The sequence below is a fragment of the Talpa europaea genome (genome assembly GCF_964194135.1).
Source record: "Talpa europaea genome assembly, chromosome: 2".
Taxonomy (NCBI): domain Eukaryota; kingdom Metazoa; phylum Chordata; class Mammalia; order Eulipotyphla; family Talpidae; genus Talpa; species Talpa europaea.
The window spans coordinates 114,470,835-114,494,197 of NC_140068.1; the positions used below are offsets into that span (position 1 = coordinate 114,470,835).

A 23,363-nucleotide genomic window follows, 5' to 3' on the forward strand; every position below is an offset into this window, starting at 1 on the left:
CTTTTTGATAGATTTTTTAGTTAAACATTCATACAAAAGGATAATTCTAGTCTGATTAATCAGAACAGATGAGCAGGCATATTTTCTTTCAAAATTGGATAAAAATAAATACTTGTATTTGTTGAGTTAATATTGTTAAGAAAACAACCAGTTAACCTCTTCAAAATAACAAACGTTTTACGGAAGCAAACAAATGTTTTATTTCATAAACATTTCCGGAACAGCTGCTATGTGCAAGGCACTGCACCAAGTGCTGTGGATGAAGCCATTATTATTCAGTCATCAATTTTGCTCATGATCTGCTCAAGGTTTTCAGTGTGGAGGTAAAGTGAGCATGTAAATAATCACAAAATAAAGCAGAAAGGGATTCAATACTTTCATAAAGCAATAATATTGAGGAGTCTAGAGAAGGGAAAAACTGCTTCCAGCAAGTGATGTGGGAAGGGAAAATCAGAGGTGGCTTCATAAAGGCAGCAAATTTGAGCTAGATCTTGAAAGAAAGCAAGATTTTGACCAATGCAGACTGGGAGCCACTTTTGGATTGGATTTGAGGGCAATTTTAAGCTGGATATAAGTCATGACAGCAGGAAATAAAAGCATTAGAATTGGTGAAAGAAAGAAATGAAAAATAGGATGAAAAGGTAGGTAGGCAGCAGATTATACAGGATTTTGAGGATGTAAAGTCAATGGCTCACACTTTATTCGGCAGACAAATGAAAACCAATGAAACACTGCATAGTACATGACCAGGTACTTGTTCAGGAAGACTGGCTGATGTGAAAATGGGAAAATGGAGAGGAAGTAAGATAAATTTGAGAGAGGAGAATGGATTATGAGACTATTATTTAGTATAAATAGGAGATAATGAAAATAGGAACCAAGTAGAAACAGAAGAGTATGGATGCAAAAAAAAAAAAATAGTACACAATAAATAACAGTTATGTAAAATATGGAATAAAGCCTTACCTGATTCTTCTGTATCTTGTTCATCTATTAAACCTACTGAGACGCCTAAATCCACACATTTCTTGCTATGTGTCTTGGACTTCATGTGTTTTGTCAGATTTCCTTAAGGGAAAAGAATGTTTACTAAGCTTACATAGCATTATTAATTTGCTACTGCATTTGTCAACACTGGCAAATTCCATTCCTATTTCAAGTGAAAGTACACACTGTGGTTATACAATTCCAATGACTAAAATTTGGGTCAAAGCACATATTGGTAACTGTGTTGTAACAACCCTGTTACTAATAATTCAGCTCCAATCTTCCTCCTTTACTTTGATAATTGTGCACATTACTTAGTTTTTATTCTCTAGTCCTTATTTATGTCTTAGAACATTTTGTAGATAAAGCCCCTTTCCGACTGCACTATCATCTGTATAGTTCTTGGAGTGGGAATTCTCTACCAGTTGTATGTGCTGGCATAGTATCCATGGAACCGTAAAGAGTCTTAAGTACTTTGAGCTGCAGACACATCTCTAATAGATCTGTTCTCTAAAAGCTTCTTCCTGGGACTTTACCATTTTCATTGGGGTTTTCAGACCACTGATTTGGGGTAAGTTTTTTTTTTTTTTTTTCCTTTTGCAAGCAAGACATAGGTATAGGGTTTTCCTTTTTAGCAGACAGCTTTTTCTCCATGTGGTCCAAAGACAGGAGAGCCAGGTTTATTTCGGGTGTTGGACTCCTTCCCAGAACTGACATTAAAATCTCAGGCCTGCAGGCATGTATCTGGGTTTTGATGTCCCTATGGATTTTTTTTCTTTTTTTTAAGTATCTGTTCACCTTTCTAGCTTGGTAGCTTTTTTGTTTTGTTTTGTTTTTTTGTTTTTTAATTTCTGGTCTCTGGAAATTAAGACTTTTGTAAATTTTGAGCTTGATAATCTAATAAAATCTCTATTTGGTTGTCATTATTACAAATTATCTTTGTGTTTGGAACATGAGAAAGAATGTCTTCATTAATTTCAATCAACCACATTAACTAGAAGTCTCACCATAGTATCTCTACAGGTATGTTTCCCCTGGGGGCTGGAGTACTGACCTCTATATATTTTATCAGGTTAACTGGGAAATGCTGAGCACAAGCATTGGTGACTGCAGGAGAAGAGTTCAGATTATTCTGAGGATACTAAGCAGCTTGAGTGGGTAATGCCACACATGTACACAAATTGCCAAAAAAAAGGGGAAAAACTGATGTCTTTCCAGAAAACCAAATTATAAACAAATATGCTGAGTTTGGTGCTCAGGGACACACTAATATTAAGAAAAAGCCTTTAGAGGAGCTCAACATATCTGATTCATTGGTCTAGCTTATGTGCTTGTGGGAGCTAAAGGACCTGTGAATCTGCTGTATTTATAGAGCCTAAAAATGTAGTAAAACCTTGAACTCGTCACACACATGTTCAAGCAAATTCTTGCCCTACATAGTATATACAGAATCCTAGAGCTTAGTTCAAGCACAAGAATTTCAAGCATAGGAGGGTGACTGGACCAGGTAACTGTGTCTAAAAGCTATTGAACCCTGGCTTCTGTGATTCCGGAGAGAATCCTTGACTTAAAATGGATTAGCCTTGTCTGACGTATATTTTAAATACACTTAAAATATAAAATACAAATGTAAAAAAGGTGACATTAAAAGAGGAAGGACATACTGGTGTTCACTAAATAATCTCTACACTTTTCTGAATGCTTTAAAATTCTCACATAAAAACGTTATTAAGAAAAGCTTGGCCATTTTAATGTGACTGAAAATTCTACTTATATGTCAAAACACTTTCAACATAATAACAATTTTACAAACCAAATTACAAGGTCTTCCAACAGTCTCTTCAAAATGCTTTTGTTCCCTAAACAGATAGTCATAACAGGTTATTTACTTTTTAGGAAGTTACTGTATAATTGTAACTAGCAAATTTGGGAATATAAATTTTTAACAAGCATATCTTCTCATAATTTGAGTTATTATCAACCATATCTTAAAGAATTTACAATAAACAAATTAATTTGCACTTTAAAGATGCATATAAAATGCAAATATCCCCTAGCAATGCTATAAACTGTATTAACAGAGAAATTTTTCAACAGATTTAATAAATATTAATCAAAATCCTATGGAAAGCATGAGAGATTTTGTTGCTGGATTCCTATAACTACACAGAGTTTAATTTTCTGTGACATAAATGGGGCTAAATCCTGCAAAGATGCAAGCTATGTATTTTTTGTTGACTGGCCTTTAAAACTGAATAGTGAAGTAAATTACAATTATTTTGAAAATGTACTCATCAAATAAACTAAGAGGACAAATGATAAAGTGCTCATATGCATGAGCAGCAGGCGGATCAATTCTAGCACCACAGATCGTTGCTCTGATAAGATTCTGCCACCTGTACATTCCCACATGTATATGGCATGCCATTATACCACAGTTCCTTTTTGCTAAAAACCATGCACATTCAATAAGAAGTAAAGCTGGACTGGTGAGGATAACAAAGTAAACCAGAGCAGGGCAAAATCTAGTCTAACCTAAAAGCAGGACTACTATTGTTTAGCTACTTTAGAAAGTTCTGAGGAATCTGCTTTACACAAAAGGTCTCTGTTTCTCCATGGGAGGTGATCATTAAAAAAAAAGGGAATTATCATGCTGAGAATGGGAAAATATTGAATTTCTAATATTTTCTTTATCAGTGTCCTCAATTAAGGGAGCTTTTTTGAAATAACTACTTGTCACATAAAACTACATGAATTATCTGACAAAAGAAAAACATTTAATGTAAACTCAGATATGTAGTATATTAGAAAAATGAAGGACTAAAAACTACTACCATAATGCTCACTCTTTAGGGTTCAATATGCTTTGCCCACTATTTAATAAATATCTACCGAAAATTTATATGATGCTGTTTTGGGTTATTTCACCCAAGATAATTACCTGGTGAATCAATATTTTTCTTTGCCATGAAATCTTTATAGTTTCATTTGGTTTTCCACACCTAGTTTCCCTTACCCATTTCATATTACACCTTGATTGTCTTTTATTTGGGTTATATCACTCTGTACTTGGTAATCTTTTATTAGTAATACTGATCTATTGAAATGGCTCTTGGTCTCATACTGGAACTTAGTTGATGCTTCTTCATGACAGGAAAATCAGTGAAAGGCAATAAATTGGGTGCATAGATGAAAGCATTTGATCCGACCAGGAAAATCATCCTGAATCACCTTCCATTTCCAGAAGGAGGTTCTATATTACAATCAGGACTACAGAATGTTTCTTCTAACTCCTCAGGATTTCTTGAAACTTTTTAGAAATACTCAAGGTTATCTGAAGAGCAGCTTTGGATAATTTTCCCCCTTCATTCTTGTTTCAAGCAGTACGGCATTCAAGGCTAGCGAATTTGAAACTATTTATTTGTAAATATTATAACATTCTTAAAAGCCAAAAATCAATTTTGCTGAAGAGTTAAGGAGCCTTTAAAAACAAAACTGTGAAAACCACCAATATAAAAAATAAAAGCAAATGTTAACTGCTAAGGAATGAAAAGAGTTTCTGTAAAAAATCGATTAAATTTTTACAGCTGCTGTCCTTACAGACAATTTCATGATTGCATGGCTTTGTTTTAGAGAGAATAATACTTCTTAAAGGATATGGAAAATTTAAATCACCAGAAGCAAATTTTTATATACTGATTCATGAAGGTATATAAAGGAAAAAGCAAACATTTTATAGTATTTTATCCATTGCATGTCAACAGGAAATTTGTAAAGGGTAAAATTACCTTAACTATAATAAAGGCTTACAATTTAAATAAAAACCTATAAAGAGAACAGAAGGAATACTAAATATAATTTTAAAAAGTAGCTCTGAGTTTCTTTACAAAGGTTAGACAATCTGAAGCTTAAATTCAACAATTTGGGCTAAAAAAAGCATCAGGGAAAAGAAAAAGAAATGGTTATATGTGTCTAAAATTAGATGATAAAACATGAGTAATCATTATTAAGTTTATAAGTAGTTATTATTTTAAATTTCACTTTAATCTTTTAGCACCAAAATGAATTTACTTGTGATCATGAAAATTTTTGTTCTTCGTTAGCTGCAAAGTAAATATTTTTGAAAATGTATTAGTCATCATGTTAACTGTAATTTGGTAGTTCGATTGAAAAGGGCAGTTGTTCTTTTTAAAATGTTCTATTTATTATATATATATTCTAAAAATGTGTAATTAAAATCTTTTTCTAAAAGGACTAGAAACATATAATGAAATAAGACTACAATGTTGACAAGATATAATTTATATCAGTGTATTTAAGTTACTGCATCCTTGGTCAAAGAATAATGCAAAGCAGGGTCTTATCTCTACTAACTGCATATAAAAAGGACCTTGAAGCAACCCACTCATACCTTTTGTCTTAAAGGAGAAGTTACAGTAAGTGCAGTGATAGGGGCGGACATCTGTATGGGTTCGTATGTGTTTCTTTAACATACTAGGTTTCTTACAACGTATTCCACATTCTTCACAAATATACTTTCCTCTTCCCCTGCCTCGGACATACACATACTCTTCATTTGATTTATATCTAATTTAAAGAAAAAGAAATGAATAGATACTATGGATACTATGTCTTTTAGAAAATATTAATGATTAAAATTCAACCTAAAAAAATTAAACCAATGCACAATTTTTATACTCAACACAAATTTAATACATGTAAATGTAACAGTCCAGCTTTTACACCCAACAATATTCTAACAGTTAATTCTAATCAAAACTTTATTCAATTACAGTTCAATTTAAAAATATTTCCTCTTTCTAAGCAATTGGTTTAAAAGGTTTCTTTACTGTTAAATTCAATCACATCTTTAAGTACTAAAATATTTCTGAGTTTCACCCTAAGTACCACTGATTTTTATAATTCGTTTTTCTCTCATAATCAAATAAAGATAATAGGCAATGAATTCATTTCTTCAAGAGCAGATTTTCCTTGTCATTCCTTTGTCAGTCAAGGTGAAATATAGGGTTCCCTGTGGAAACTCAGTTCTTAGCAGCCTCCTAGGTTCAACAATGTTCTAAATAATTATCACTTTTTTGATTAAACAAAATTACTTAATACTACATATACTTTGTAATGAAGATTCTGTTCATAAACTCAGGAACTTTCATCGTTATATAAAATTGGCACTGATACGTGTTCATTCACATGAAATCAAATGTACATTTAAAAAGTAAGTTTAAATGTACATTTAAGAAGTAAAATTTGTACTTGCCCTCCATCAAATATTTTAATTCTTCTTGGTTCACTTTTGATTAAGGAATTTTCTTTATCTTGCTCATTGTTAATTTCAGAGGCATCCTTATTGCTGAATTCAACTACTGTGGACTTTTGATTACCTAATGCTCTCTGAAACGAAAAAAAAAAAAAAAGAGACTAATTTAATAAAACTGAAAACACAGACATACTAATGTTTCACTTGGAAATTAAACAAGGCAGAGTTCAGGGCATATAGTTAAAGAAATGCAATTCAGTGAAGTAACAGGTTTATTGTCATCTGCTTTGTCTTCTCCATTACCTTTAATATAGCTATCTAAATCATAGCAAACCGATTACAGCTATTTTAAAATTCCACTGCAGTGCACTGATACCCCAAATAAATGTCTTACAACCTCCTACCTTGGTATTCCATGAGCTTAATAGGAACTGTTTTTAACAGACTAAATATTCTTTCTTATATCTAACTCACCATTCATACTCTAATTTAAGCACATTCCTTTGCAGATGTAAAAGAACTATTTATCCCCCTTGGTATACTAATGCCTTATACTAAGAAACATGAATAAATCCCCTTTGACTAAAATGCACTGTAAAGTTAAAAGAAGAAGTCTGATTTCCAGCATTTTATTCTCCCTTCCTCCCATTAGTTTAAACCATAATGTGGTGCTCTTACTGTTTCACAAGTTTCTAAATACTGGTAATTGTGAGATCCGTGTCAGGTCAAAAATCGGGTTTTGGCCTGGAAACAACTAAATCTCTCAAAAAAGGTAACGAACATTAAAATAATGAATGTGTTTTTCCAATAGAAATATTACACTATCATTTCATAAACCACACCATTCACATTAAGTTTCCTCCTTCCTCGGCTGTTCCATCTTCACATACCTTTCAGTCAGACAGCATAGGGGAGTGTAGAACAGTGAGAAAACACTCTCCGGGTTAAGACATTTATCCAGATCAAGTGTGAAAAGCAAAGGCTCAAACTTCAGTTCTCCGGGCAAATCCAACACAGGCGCGCTTTTCTGATCAAGGACCTCTTTGTTACAAACCTCCTTTAACAATCACACTGCTGAGTATACAGCTATGGTTACCAAGATGATATATTAAGTGGTGGGAGGGTATTTACCTTGTGGATGGAGGGCCTATCTGGCCTCAGAAAGTGTTCAGTGAGATCTCTGTCCTTACAAAGCCAGGGACAAAGAAAAGGTGTTGGCCCAAATTTCTCAAAAAGGTAGTATGAAGATAATGCACACAGACCCTGACGAGTAAAAATGCACCTGTGCCCTCTTTTCCTGGGAAAGACATCAGGTTTCCCCTGAGTTTGGAATACTTGAACATATATACATCTTTCCTTCCATATTCTTTTCTTAACAGTAACCCTATTTATTACCTCCCATACCAAATCCCCACTTACCTTTTGCTTACTTTGTCCCTATCTAATCTGGCTTCTATTTACCAAAGTTACTAATGAGCTAAGTGCTAAAATCATTATCATTTCCTTAGTCTTTTTATGTTCAACCACTCCATATAATTATATGTTGCTGAGACCTCATTTCTCTTGGAAATCCTTTTACTTTAGCATCTGTTCTTTTCCATTTTGAATCATAAATACTTCAACATTTTGATTTTGAGTTAAAAGCCGGACTCAAATCACCAGTGTTATTAAAGCTGCTCAGTCCAGATTGTTAGTTGATCCTTATCTGACCTCTCTACCTGGACAACTCTCATTGAAATATCTTCTTCCTTGATCTGTGTGATACCACTTCTCCTAGTTCTCTTTCCTTTATGAAAAGCTCTTTCAGTTTCCTATGCGAACTTTTTACATCTGTCTAACCCTTTAAATAGCAGTGATCCCCAGGATCTATTACAGGCCCAAATCTCTTCTTTCCACACTCCCTGAACAATCTCATTAATTAAAACTGAAGAATTTTTAGATCGTTTACCTGAAGCTCTCTCCTAGATTAAAACCTAGGGGACATTCATTTCCGGAAGCATTGCTACCAGGGCGCCTGCTACTTCACAAATACACACGAGATGCCACACAAATCCTTATGATCAGGTCTCATCTTCCAAGACCATGACTTAATACATACAGAGTTGAATCTGATCACTTAAAAATTAAATTCCACAAATAGTTTGGATGTACTCTCCTTCACTGAGAAATGTTTCACTGGTTCTCTACCACCATGCACAGTCTTTGGCTTTTACCAACATTTCCAACTTCCATGTAAGGCAGTGTTTCAAGCTTAACACCTTCTAATCATGATGGACTCCTCAGAGTTATTGAAATAAACCAAGTTTTTTCTCACTTCCATTCCATTCAGCAGACTATTAAAATTTCTCATTCTTGTTTGCCTGAAAAATCTCTACTTCTTGTTTTTAAGATTCAGCTATCATAGTTTTGAAAAATTTTCCTTATATCTGTAATTCATCATTATATTGATAGTAATAGGCTTCCTTCATTCAGAAGTTGTACATACTTCTATTGTAAAACCACTACTGTGATATTTTCTATTAAGTACATATATATATATATATATTTGCTTATAAGCATCCTGATTGTATGCCTGTGAACATGTCAATAGGACCTAATTAATAATTCTGAATGTCCACCATGATACCCTTACCTATTTATTTAATCTGAATCACTTGAGTGATTTTCCTATTTTATAATGCCAACAACTCTAATGAGACAGATCCCACAAACTACCTAAAATTATCATTTTACAACCTTACAATATAAAGCTTGATCAAATCAACTTAATTAAAAGGCGCATGAGTTATTTTGTGATCTCTAATACTAAGACAGTTTTCAGAACTAAACTGGAGGAAAGTTGGCATAAACTTGGTGAGGGAGAGTGGTTAGATATGCATAAATATAAATGACTGCTATTTTAAAACAAAATAGATCAAAGTTCCGTTATTCACATGTCTGTTTTCCTGCATTTGCAGGACAAAAAATAAATACAATCTGCTCTCATTTAACAGTAACAATTAACTCTTAACATAGGAGAAAGATGAAAGTAAAAAAAAGATACTCTGGACTACTAAATAAAGACTTCAACATCCAGCTGAGGAAAAAACAGATGCTAAGGCAAGTTATTTTCAAAATGTCTCTTAGAATCACTGAAAGAATTCCAGGTAATCCTTATCAGTAAAACTCCCAGGGAAAACATACCATCCTTTCTTTCAAATAACTATACACATGAAGCATGACTTGTCATTCAAAATTAAAACACTTCTAATTAAAATATTTTAATGCATCAAGACATTAAAACTAATTTACACAAACTAGTTTTGAAGATAAATGATATTTCAAGTACCTTGCTTAAGTTGCTTTTCCACTTGCTTGAATAGACCAACAAATCTGATTTGGAATGGGTATTTATTGCTTCACAATATAGTGACTTTCCAGTTTTCTGTTTTGAATTAAGAAGAGAAAGAGCAACTTTTGTAGGCAAGCCAAGTGGATTTGGATTACTGGTGTTTACTATCCAATCAGTATAGGCTGAAGTTTTCTGGTCACCTTGAGGCAAATGCAAAGCCTTCTGTCTTAACAGATAACACCATGTAAAGCTGGTTGTTGTCTTCAGGCTGGGGAAAGACAGCTGCTGGGTGTCCCCAGCATCAAACACTGACATAGTAGTGGTTGCCAGTTGACTTTGTTTGGGGATGTTCACTTTGTCTCCTTGATTTTTAGCCCCTGGAGACTTCCTTTCTTGGTTGTTGTCTATACCTTCCAAAGGAGAAATGTGGATGTTTTCTGAAGGGACAGGTAAATTTTCCACTGTAAGTGATGCAGATGACTTTACATTTTCAAATTCTTGCAATTCCTTTATAGTTTCTATAACTACAATCTTAGATTGTCCTGGTGCCAAATTATCAGCTGGTAAAACTTCCGCCAAATTAACAGTCTCACTATTAATTTCAGGTTGAGAAAAAATATCCTGTTCCAATATTACACTTTCAAGGGGCTCTGTAGTACAAACCTGTCTCACTAAAACAGGTTTCTTGTGTTTATTAATTTCATGAGCTTTTGAACTCAGTGGTTCCAAGGATCTAATATCTGTTGTACAAACAGCTCCATTTTCATCTTTAGCCCGTTTCTGGTGCTTTTCCATGGCGATGTCCAAACTATTTGCTGGGGAAAGCATCCTTTTACTTGAAGCTGAAGATTCTTGTTGGGGAGAAAGTCTACCAACAGACATTTTCTGAGATATGGGCAAGGGCTTTGATGGAGAATTTGAGCCTATATCTGAAAAAACATTGTCATAAACAAGCACTTCCTCTGGGTTTGGCAAAGTATTCTGGTGATCTTTTTGTGATTTTGGCATGGAATTTTGTTCTTCGCCAACTGGCACGACACTACAAGTAGCCTGGCTAAGTGGCTGGCTGGATAAGTCTTGGGTCACTAGGATTTGTGGTAGAGACGTGCCTGTGGCAAAACAGTAAGCTGGAACTTTACCCTGTGGACGCACAGGGGGTATAAATGATGTTGGCACCTGACTGAGTGGCCCAAGCATCAGTGGTGGCAAAGGATGTGAATTTGACATGGCATCTACTAATTTGGTTGGTAATGCCAATGAAGTCCCAAGATGTTCAGCCTGAACTGGATCTGAAAGAACTTTATTTGGCAAAGAATGTACCAATTTAGAAGAGCTAGATTGGCTTGAAGTGAAAACCTGACACTGAAGTTGGTATTTGGGAGCAAAACAATCCTCACTTTTAGAAGACACACATAAACTGGGGCTTTCATCTGCTTTGACACACTGTGTAGACACTTGCTGAGACTTCTGTGCATTTTGGTGGCTAAAAGGTGTATGGATCTCATTTAACAAAGGAAAACACTGTTGGATAGGAAAGATGTTAGTAGAACTGTACTTGGAAATTTCTGTCTGGAGATCCTTAACTTGAGTCTGGGAGCACGAAGTATTTGCAGGAAGCTCAGCTAAAGATGTATTAGTGGGCTGAGGTCCCTGAAATGGCACCCCGTTCACCACTGGAAGAGTAACAGTTTGGAAAGATGCGGGGTTCACAGGTGACAGATGATTATCTGGAGCTATGTTTAAAGATATCTGCCGAATCAATGGGCCTCTCCTCCTTTCCAAGAGAGGCACGTGCCCAGTGACACTCATGCCAGAAGAGGAAGTTGGAGGCTGCAATTCAACAAGTGGCAATGTCTGGGGTGGAGTTATGCTTCCGCAGTCGAATGATTTACTTCTGAAATCAGTGACATCCATTGATGTTTGCACATAATTAATCTGTTCTGATGCAGCACGCCTCATTTCTCGATGAGTTCCAGGAACATTAAGTGTATTAGAACCTGCTGGCATCATGAGAAACTCTGCTTTATTTAGAAAATCAATTTTGGGAGAAGCCTCAGATTTAGAAATGTCTTCTATGTCTAATGAAGCTGAGAAACTTGAAGTGTGTGACAAACTACTCTCCCTACTTAGACTCCTGGAGAGAGTGGAATCAAAACTTGATTCAGTTGAGGAATGCTCAATCTCATCAAGACGGAGCCTTTTCTTTTTAGGTGGCAGTTTCTCTGTTGGCAATTTTGACAAGGTTTCACTACGCTGGGGCCAACTGAATTTCTCTGTCTTTTCCTGATCATGCCCTTGGGTTTCAAGGTCCCGATCTGGTTCTTCTGTGACGAGAATTTCTGGAACTTGGATGTTGTGCTGCCGAACAAGCCTTGAAGGCTGTCCTAACATGTGTCGTTCACTTGAAATCTTTCTTGAACCTTCCTGAAGTTCTCCTCTAATCGTGTTTGATAGTGCAGGTTGATGAGAATGAGGGGTGTTTTGAGGAGGGAGCCCTCCCTCCTGGGAAATTCCTATCACTTTCAGAGACCGGGGTTTAACTGTTCTATTCAGCTCTGGGAAAGACACTGGGGAACCCCTTTCAAGAGACTCAAGCTTATCAAATGAATTGGGTCTGCTCAGTGAGTTTGTATGTTGGATGACTGAAATCGCATGTCTCTTCAACTCTATCTTGTCTGGGGCAGCTGCGTTTATCTGTTGTTCCATGATGGTGGACAGCTTTGGATCCACGGTCTGGTCAGGGACTCTGGCAACATGCTGAATCTGAGAGTTTTGCAACTGGATATTTCTTAGCTGTTGGTCCCTTGTAATGGGAACATTATGTTTAGAGAAACTGGAAGCAGAACTCAGAGTATTCTGTAACTGAAGGCCTTCACAGCTTTTTGGAGAAGTTCCACTTTCATTTTGCTGAAGTTCATCATCATCTCCAACACTTTTCATTTTCCTTCTTTTTCTTATTTGGGATGTCTGTTCCCAGACCCCTGTGGAACCAGCAACTCTGTAATGCAGAATTTGAGGTTGTGTACTGGTAGGCACAGGGCTGTGTTCAGGTTCTCTCATAGCTACCTTTGTTTTTGGTCCATGTAACTCTGAACAGTAAAATTTCTTATGGTTTTCAAAATTTTCCAATTTTCTATACCTGTTTCTACAGGTTTCACACTCAAACATTGTCCCGCGTCCTTGATGAGACTTCTTTTTTTCTAAATGTGAGCTTGGTACCAATGACTTGCTCCTTGCTGATAAAATTTCACTAGTGGCACTATATCCCTGATAGCTCTCATCCAAAGACTGCCCAAGACCAAGAACATGATTTTCATTTGCTGAAGAGTCTTCCACAGCTGCTTGTCTGACAAGGGGGCGGGGATGCCCACTTTGGGGCACAGAAGTGTTAGGTCCCGATATAAAGACATCATCATAGAAAGCTCCAATTTTGTCATCAAATGACTGACTTCCTCTCAGTGGATGAGATGGAGGAATTATGTTTGCAGGGACTGCTGAATAACCTGTGGTAGGCATAGAATTACTTCTTGTAATAGGTAAACAGTCAAGGGAAGGTACAGACAGAAGAAACACTTGCTTTGACTTCTCAGTTGGGGTGAAAGGTGATTTTGGTATATCAGAGCTTGAACTTGTTCTCCGTCCCATTGGTTTTAAATCAAACTGGAAAGAATCCTTAAATATGTATGATTTGGGGGAATCAATACTTCCTCGTCGTGAGAGAGAGGTTCTCCGTGGCTTTACACTATCCAGTTGCTTATCATCTACCAAAGCCTCATTGTCTGAGATCAGTTTTGATATTCTTTCTTCAAGTGTTTTTGTTGCCAAAGGTGGGCGCATCTGACCTGGTTGCAATGCCTTTTCACCTGCTGGTAAAGTAGAAGGTGCTGGTGTATTGATACGAAGTGCAGAGGATCCAATATTCTTATTTGAGTCCTGTTCTGTGGTGGATAAAGTTCTGGCAAAGGGAGTTGGTGGACTCACTGTTTGATCCGCACTTTCAGAACGTGAAAAATAACCAGAATCTGTACTTCCTAAACTTCGAGGACTCAGAAGTTTTCCTTGTTGCTCCTGAGAGTAATCTGTAGCCTGTTGCCTTTGCAATTGCGCATGTACAGTACCTATATGAGATTCTTGCTTTCCTTCTGGCTGACTCATGTCCCCTTTTGGACAGGACTTCACATTAGTCTCTAGGGAGGATGCCCAGGCTGGATGTGACAATATATTAGTTACCTGAAGGTCCTTCTGTTTCTGTGCACTAGGAAGATCAGGCTTGGAATCTACCACCTTTGGGCTCTCAACCCTTAAAGGGGACACATTGACAGGGTGGACCACAACAGTTGGTAACTCCGTTATAGCTTGTAATTCTGAAGATTTGTCCTGTAGTGAAAAGGTACCTACAACATGATCTGGATTGCTTGGAATGGGACCTGATTTTGATAAAGCTTCAGAATTTGCTATTATTTTCATTATTTGCACAGGCTGCAGTTCTATGGAGCCTGGTTCATTCGGTCTGTCATCAGCAGTGGCCTCCTCATCACTTTCCCCACTGTCTTCTACATCCGATTGGATACTAAGTGCTTTCGGGGACTCATGTGACAAGAACAAACTGCCAGCATCAGGTTGTAAGACAAGACCCAGTTTGATAGTATGTGCATGGGATTTTTTGTGCTTGTACAGATTACTTTTAGTCTTAAACGAAAATCCACAGGTCACACAAGGGTAAGGTCGCTCACCAGTGTGGGAACGGATGTGCTTTAAAAGCACACTAGGCTTTGCACAAGCTCTATTGCAATACTCACAAATATACTTTCCTTGTTTTTTTGGCTTCTGCTCTTTCAGAAGAAGATTGCACATTTGTTCTACGCTGTGATTAACAACAGAGGCTACAGGAGCTGAATTATAAACTGTCATGGGGGGTGACTGTGTGGAATGAGTTGGACTTATTGACATAGGTAAAGTAGAATCAACTTGCTGGCTTTGAGGAGTAACCTGAGTTCTGTTGGAAGGTGAAGTCAGACCTATAGATGATGTCACTACTACATTATAAACTTGTTCAAGTTTGGCATTTTCTTGATTCTGCAGATTTTTCAGTGATCCTGTTAAACCTGAACATACTGGAAGCTGCTGATTAAGTTGGTTAGAGTTAGAAACAAAGTGTTCTTGTTGATTATATGAATGAGAAATAGATTGAACTGCTGCTGGCTCATTCTTCTGAGCAACAGAAGCATGTACTGTGTATGAGGTACAAGGAGAAGACTGTGATTCAGCAACAAATGCTTGTGAAGTCTGATTGGGGGCATCCATTGAGCTGATTTTTAATTGAGAAGGGGGTTGTACAGTTTTATTTGGTCTCAGTTTTTCTATCTTAACTGCACAAGACGAGCTTTTTTGTGATAAGGTGCTCAGTTCTGGCTCCATTGCTTTCAGTAAGACATCAAATGCGGTGTTTGTGTAGGAAGAGGAAGTAGTACTACCATTAGAGGAGATACATTCACTATGGTCAGTCCTGGTTTTACTGGACAAAGAACTAGGGTCACATCTTCCATCTAGATGATTTAACTTGGCAGGGTCAGAGCCTTCGGACCTCCATCTCCGCAATTCAGATGGGTGCTGCAAAATCAAGGGCTTCTTTGGGGAGACTGAGTCTTCGAACTTAGAGGCCTCAGCAATTATCCTAGGTGTTTCTCCATTTTGTCTGGTAAATTGCTTCCCATTTTTTATAGGACTGTGATTCTGCTTCTTGTGAGGCTCTGAAGCACTCTGAAGAACAGTGAAAGATGACTCTTCTGTATTTTGTTTGTGTTTTGCCTGAAGAGGATTTCTCAGTGGAGATTTTGGTATTTTCTTCAGGTGATTTTCAGCTACAATCTTTTTTCGTTTCACACCTTTAAGTGATTCTGAAGTTCCTTTAATACCAGCCTCTAAGATTTCTGTTCAAAAAATAAAACAAGAAAATCAGTTGATAAAAAAAGCACAGAGACCAACTATAATTTTAACAATTAAAATTATAATCATCATGGGGCCTCCCTGGTGGCGCAGGGGTTCAAGTCTCAGCACTACCAAGGTACTGCCAGCCAGTGTGGCATGAGTTCAATCCCCAGCCAGGGAGCTAACCCACATGATGCAGCAGACCTCTCCTGTCTTGCCCGCTGCTCCCCTCAGCAATGTATTTCAGTAGATCCACCTGTTCTGCTCCCCACTGTGTCTTTGGTGAATCTTCTCATCCCCGGCGTACCTCTGACCTACACCCAGTTCTTATATGCATAAATAAAATTATAATCATAAAAGTCATTATAACTATTGAATAAGGTGGTTTAAGGAGACCTTTGTTGGATAAAACAGCATTCCAACATTCTGACAATATTAGGAATGCTGACAATCAAAATCTACTGAAATAGTCAAGTGAAGACCTAAGTGTATATTTCTAGACTGCTGTGTTCCTCTCTTTACCTCCTATCTCATGAAGGAAACACATTTGTCCTAGATACAGATCTCTGAAAACTAAATTAACCTCTTTGTATCACTCCCAAAGCTAAGGGCTCTGTCTACACAATAGTCTTGAAAAAGCTAAGCCATAAGAAAGTTTAACTTTTTAATGCTGGGTATTTGTTTTAGTATCTTCTAGAGTGAAAAATTTCACAAAGTTTCTAAATAACAGTAGTGCTCTAGAATATGCAATGTCTCATTAGAAAAAAAGTGCTATAAAATAATTTTAAGAGCAAATAAATCTCAGATGAACATTAGATATTAGCTGGTAGAACCATGAAGTATTGCCAATATAGCAATAATATTACAAACAGGAAAAAATAGTACAATCCAATTATTTATGGTTTTTCAATGAAATCTAAAAGTCATGTGTAATAGTCCTTTGTTGAAAAAAAAAATCACTCTTTTCACTAAGAAAACTTAAAAATGGCTGTGTATCTTTAACATTAATGACAGATCAATAGGTAGGCAGTTCCAGCAGAAGAGAAGAGTTAAAACTACCTTCACTGCTGACTGTATTGGAAGTAATAAACATTCAAAGGGAATTAACTACCTATACTCTCTGTCAACTATTAATATTTTTCACCAACAATTATTTGCCATAATTTAGTTTGTTTCCATTTGTTGGATATTTAGGCAAACAAATATTGTTCAAGTTTATGTAACTTGCTTGCAGAAAAGCCAAATATTTAATTCCTCAAAATTTTCAAATAGCGGTTGCAAAGGATATAACCGAAATTTACATTAGATGAAATGTCTGTACAACAATAACTACTTTGCATTCACTGAAGATAAAAATTTACATAAAATAAAAATATTCTATTTTTCTGTGATGTCAGTTTATGTGCTGTTATATATTAACCTAAAGAAGGAAATGCGTGCTAATTTGCCAAAGTTACATTTACCCACTCTAATTAGAAAGGGGAAAAAATAAGAGGGGCAGGGTCTCCTGGCTAAAGTTTTTCAAGCTAAAGAAAATTAGAAAAACAAGAACCAATGATTGTTGACATCTTCTAAACAAGTATTTTTTATTATTCAGTCTTCTCATTTATAAAGTGATGTTTTCCTATTAGTTTTTCCTCTTCAATATGGATGTAACAAAGTCAATGATGCACTTTATGTCTCTCACGAACTTCACCAGGCAAGTGATCAAAAGTGAAAAAATGATAATCATCTAGGGAGAGTAGTTTCCCCACCTATTTCCAAAAAGCTTGGAAGTGGGTTGTAACATAAGTGAAAGCCATTCATTAGGTTGCTAAAATAAATATAAAGACAGAGCAGAGGTTCCCAACTCCAGTGACTGTGTGACCAGGAATACAAAAGGTAATTTTTATAACTGCCATGGCCAACTACGCAACCAGAATCAGGGTTTAGGTAGTTATTTTTTTAACATACTTTGGGCATAAGCTTTTATTTTTACATAAAGTTATTTGCAAAAAATTAAACAATGTCTTACATTCCAAAGAAAAATGCAAAAATTCAACACATAGACAACACAAACATAAATACCACACTATGTATGTTTCAAACCAAAAAAAGGTGAAATTTAAGTTTGTACTTAAAAGAAAATGAGTTAGAGTAAAAATAAAGAAACTATTAAATTTCTGATTCACATTTCTTCATAGAAACACTATTTCTTAAAAATTCTTCTGGAATTAAGGATTTGAACAAACACTTTAAACAGATTTTCTGAATTGCATGTTTTAATATTAGATGAGGACTGAGTTATCTCCCTTTTGTAAAGATTATAAATTAACATTCTGTTCATAGAGGTTTACTCTTAGTTCTCTATTTGAATTTTAACACTTCATTGGTGTTAACACACCAATCCCTTCCTTCAAAATACCTTGTACTCCTTTGCCTTCTAGCAATAATGTTCATATAAAGAATCTGGTATCAGCCTGACTAACAGTTTCGCCTCCTGGAGGTGATTTTCTTTTTTTCTGCCTGTGTGTCTGCAAAATTCTTTATTTTTGAAGGCTATTAATATAACTAGGAGTCAATTCAGAGTTGATCAACATACAACTTACATTTTTTTCTCTAGAAACAATGATTACATCTAAAGGAAATTTTTGGAAACTTTTTCTTTTACTAATGATCAAATACATTTTCTGTTCTAAATACATCAATTATTATGTTGGACCACACTTATGGCAATTTTTAATTACTTTCATCATTCTGCTTTTGTATGAATTTTTCTCTAGAATTACCTACATAAACATTTTCCTGTATGTTAACAATTCACTTATCAGACCATTAAGTTCCTTACTGTTTCAAGTTTGTTTTAGACTGTTGTTTTGTTCTCATTTTGTTCCCTTAGTTCCATTATTTCCCATTTCACTCATTTTATTGTCCGATGGTATGTTTGAGTTCTTTCATTAATACTTTTATGACCTTATTAAGTACTGTGCTTTAAAAAACACCCTTCTGTTTCTGAGGCATCATTTTCTTTAAGTCTGTTTTATCCTGTCTTTTCATGTTCTACTTTTTTACTGCTTGAAATCGTGTGGAATAGCAGGGTGTGGCATTCAGTGAAGAGTATTTTTATTCTTGAACGATTTTGGTGAATCTCCTGTATCAGGGTCACTCTCCTTGTTCATGAGATAAAGCCCATCTCATCATGAGTAGCTGACCCTGGCTATTGGGACAGTCTCTAAATTCAAGGACTACTTCTTCTTGCTGCTGCTATTAGAAGTGAAGAGGGTGTATATGGGGGGATGAGGAAGGGGTATAAAAAAAATGCGCTTGCAGACCTTTGGGTCTTCAGACGATACCTGGGGTAGTTTTACTAAACTCAACTTAATCTTTAATAATTTAAAATCCACTAGAGATCCTATATCCCCTTATCTATAGTAAGAAACACAATCACTAAACATTGTGAATACATCTACAACCTCTGGTATATAGTTATGAGAGACCATTGTTAGGAAGCTCTATAAACCAGAATATCCCAAAGCAAAAATATAGCTGGGGTGAAGAATGAAAGGAGAACAGCTATTTTCCATCAGCACTTCCATTTTTCAATAATTTTAAAGGCAAGTTGTTGTTATAATAAACTAAAATGAAAATAAATTAGAAGAGGCTGAGAGACAAAGAGACAAATGGTAAAAGCCAATCTAAGGACGATGCCTTTTTATTATGCTCACTCCCACCAACCTAGTAACAATGAGGGCACCTATATATTTTAGAGAAGCGTATAAGTGGCCAAGAATACCATTGGCTGGTTTCCAGAATAACATCCAGAGAACAACAGATTGGAAACAAGCCAAGTTTCCTGACTTAGGAGTGGATCTGAGTTTTCAGTTAAAAAAGTATGATAAACTACAACTGAATTATATGTTTAAAATTCTGCCTAGATTGAAGGTAGGTTTCTTTTTCAGATTTCTTCAGAAACATGTCAGTGTAAAATACTTAAAATTTCTCTGGGGCCTTGGGCACACAAGGACTACTACCTGTTTTCCTTTGTCTTTTTTTTTTTTCTTTCTTTTAAAGATTTATTTATTTATTTATACAATTACCGGGGTACAGGCCAGATGTGTGGGAGGGTGAGAGGATTCACCAGAGAGAGAGTGGGGAACAGAACAGGCAGACTGACGAAGCACACTGCTGAGGGGAGTGGCACGCGCAACAGGAGAGGTCTGCAGCGCCATGTGGGATTCTCGCTGGCCAAGACTGAACCAACCCGCGCTGCAGAGGCTGCAGACCAGCTTCACAGCATGGCGCTCAACCGCCTGCGCCACTAGGGAAGGCCTGTTTTCTAACAGTTAGCAACATGTTGAACTGGAGATTTAACAGATCAGAGACAGGGAGACCACTGAGGAGCCTTTCATGCAAGAGTTAAAATGTTACTCTGAACTCAGAGTCTGTTAGTTGATTCACAGCACACACACACACACACACACACACACACAAAATCTGAGCAAAGTTTGCTAAAGATTCTGCAGTTATCTTTACCTGGGAGGACTGAGCTAGAGTAAGAAGGAGGTAAAATAAATTTAGTTTCCACCCTACTGATTCTCAAATTTATTATACATGTACAGAATTATAAATTGTAGCTGCAAATTGAGAAGTAGAAAAATTCAATATACATGTACAGAATTATAAATTGTAGCTGCAAATTGAGAAGTAGAAATTTTCAATGGGGAAATGGTTAGGTTAATTATGGCATAGCCACTTAACATTAAACATCCATTTAAAATAATTATGAAGATTACATAGCATATGAAAATTACAATACTAAATGTATGTAGATATTCTTTTCCTTCCCTAGAGAGAAGTCTAGGCTACAGGAATAGATCTGGGAGTACATGGTGAGAACTGAGAACTGCTTTTGTAAAAGTATGTAAATGATAAACCAGAAAGAATTATAGTAGAAAGAGAAGCCTGACATCAGCAGCTTATTCATCACTAGAATTAAGATAAAGTAGAAATGAAAAGAAACACAGGGGTCATATCAAAGATAATATGTGATATCCAGTATGTCAGGGTTTGGGGACATTCAAGAAGGAAGATGTGGCCAATAATGTTAAATACTATAGTCAGATAAATAAGACTAAACAAGAGAGTACTGGAATTGGCAGTCACTGGGTTGAGAAAGACATCTTATCTCAGAGGGCAGTTGTGGTTTGGTCCTGATATAAAAATTCAAATCGCAAAAGGGCAAGGAGTAAGGAAGGGCATGATGATGTCTATGGGTCAGCAAATGCTTTCTGAAAAATTTCATTCTCTGTGAAGGTAAACAGAAAGGCAGGATGTCAATATCAGGGGAAAAGAATGGAAAGGTAGATAGGGTTGAGGGGTTTACAAACAAGAAGTAAATCAGCAGAGAGAAGGAGCCTGAAAATGCAAGACAAATAAATTAACGTGTGATATCTATACTAGAGTTAAAATGAGAAGCTACCACATGGATGTAGGAACAGCTCATTTTACTTAGCAAGCATTTGTAAGCTATATTCAATGCACATTCCTCCCATTCCTCATAGAATGTAATTTAAACATTTAACTTGGTCAAAAGATGGCATGCTTATCTGACTCCACCTTTCCAACCTCTGTCCATGCCAATTTCCCCCTACTTTCCATGCTGTAGTCAACAGTGGTGAACACCGTGATACTCCATCAGGCCCATCTCCTTCCTGTCCACAGGTTTGTATTTGTCATTTCTTGAAAAGTTCCTCCTACTCTCAACTCTTTACAAGACTAGATCATATTCAACCCATGTTGAATGTAGATCATAAACATTCATGTCCATTACCCCATTACACCTAAAGCAGTTGGCCTTGTGTTGTCCATCCTTATAATATTATCACAATGCAAAATGCCCTATTTATTTATGTAAGTATCTTTGTCCACCTTCTGATAATGATATGAGATCTGTAAGACTTGTCTTTATTATTCATTCCTACATATCCCACACTTAATAGGGCTGGATGAAAAAAATATCTAAGTAGGAGAAAATAAGAGAGAAATATAATAGGCTACCTACTGGTATAATTCGTGACTTCACAAAGGCTCAATTAGAATTTCATATGACTATTTTAAAAAAAGTGATATATAATAAAGTCCATCTAGTCCTTATTTTAAAAATGAAAATACCTGAATCTACTTTAGGATGTAAAAACTTGAAGAGGGTTGCATCCTTCCTAACAATTAGAAAAATGCAGAAATACCACAAAAATCAGAACTCCTTTTGAGTCCATCAGAAAGTGAAGGGCAACCAAATTGCCTGACCTCTGAGGACAGAAACATGTACTGGCTCACATATAGGGCCACACAGGGTGTAAGATGTAAGAAGAGGATGCAGTAGTCATGCAAATGTGTGAGAAGGTATCACCTAAAATTCTAACACTGTAGGAGGCCAAGTGTGGCCTGATTTTGATGGGCCTCAGACACAAAGGAATTCACACTCACTTCCAGGCTATTTTTGGTGGGCAGCCACCAGGTCTTCACACATGGCCAGAGCAGACAAGTAGAGAAAACAGCCTTCCAAATACCAGAAGGATTCAGCCACATTTGTGAAAAAGGCACAAAGCTACAGGCCCTGCCTATGAGCTTCTCTCTTGTGGACCAAAAACCTCACACTTTACATTAAGCTGCTGGGAAAGAAACAGCAGATACATCATCCACAGAGCATTGGCAAAAGCTTGGAGAAGTGTAGGAGAGAAAATGCTCTAACCCAAAGGAGGTAGGAAACTGTCTTGGGGTCAAAAGTCCATACCAACAAAATTAGAGGTTTGCTACTATGAGTGGGCCAAGAAAAACAGGAAGTGCTTAAGACTGAGACTACATTGGGATAAGAGTGATCTTCACTTATCCCAGTCAAACACTGTTAAGAAATAATAGCAGTGTACTCCAAGGAGAAGGTCAAGGAGGTGGAGCAAGTCCAGTCCATACAAAGGTATAGGCAGCTGAAAATTGAACATACAGCACTAAACTGAAAAAAAAAAAAAAAAAAAACCCTTCAGATCCTCCATCCCACTATCAGCACAAAAAAATGGCAGGCCACCACTAAAAGAATTACAGGCCAGTGTGGTAGAATGAAGATAAAGAAACAACAAAATCTGAACCCAGTCCAACTCCTGAAAAGACTGCTTCAAACTCCTCGGCAGATGACCTGACTGAGTAACAATGTCTACTACAATCACTACTGACTTCACCATCTACTGGTATAAACAATAACCAAAATTCAATAAAAATGTAAGACACACATGTACACACTAAGAAGAACCTACTGTCAAGAGAGAAAGTAATCAAAAAAACCAGACTCAGAGATGATACAGATGTTAGAACTCCCAGACAGGGAATTTTTAAAATAACTAAGTAATATAATAAAATAAGTAAATAACTAAGAAGTATAGAGGAAAAGGTTGATAACACACATTTACAGATGGGAACTGAAGCAGAGAGTAGAATAAAGAAAGCACTCTACTAATGTGGACAACAGACTTAGCAAAATATAATTATCAGCTTGAAGGCACTGAAACATTATGAAGGTGCTGAAAAGTTAATGGGTCAGTATTCAGATGAGGAAAAAAGGGCAAAAGTTCAAAAAGGTGATATCAGCATCTGGTACTCCTTTAAGCCCAGGGAGAGTTTGCTACCCATAAAGAGCAATCTAAAGGGGTTAAGAGTGAAAATGAAGAACCCAAGGCATGCAATGAATGGAGTTCTTAGAAGAACTACATGCTTTTATGTGAGGAACTACAGAAGCAATATCTGAGGAGACAAGGTCTAAAAGTTTTTGAGAACTAATGAAACACACAAATCTACAGATTCAAGAGTGATAAA

The 23,363-nt window shown here is 36.3% G+C and overlaps 1 protein-coding gene across 1 annotated transcript in view; it reads right to left on the reverse strand.

Annotated features, from left to right (window-relative positions):
- The window catches only part of HIVEP1 (HIVEP zinc finger 1), a gene marked incomplete at its 3' end in the record, with an annotated part of 137,531 nt that overhangs the window by 21,439 nt on the left and 92,729 nt on the right, over positions 1–23,363 (reverse strand). The window contains exons 3-6 of the mRNA XM_084227754.1: positions 9,591–15,523; positions 6,263–6,396; positions 5,399–5,574; positions 967–1,068 (exon numbers count right to left, since the gene is read on the reverse strand). Coding sequence (XP_084083880.1) covers positions 967–1,068; positions 5,399–5,574; positions 6,263–6,396; positions 9,591–15,523 — 6,345 coding nt within the window. The remainder of the gene's footprint in view (positions 1–966; positions 1,069–5,398; positions 5,575–6,262; positions 6,397–9,590; positions 15,524–23,363) is intronic.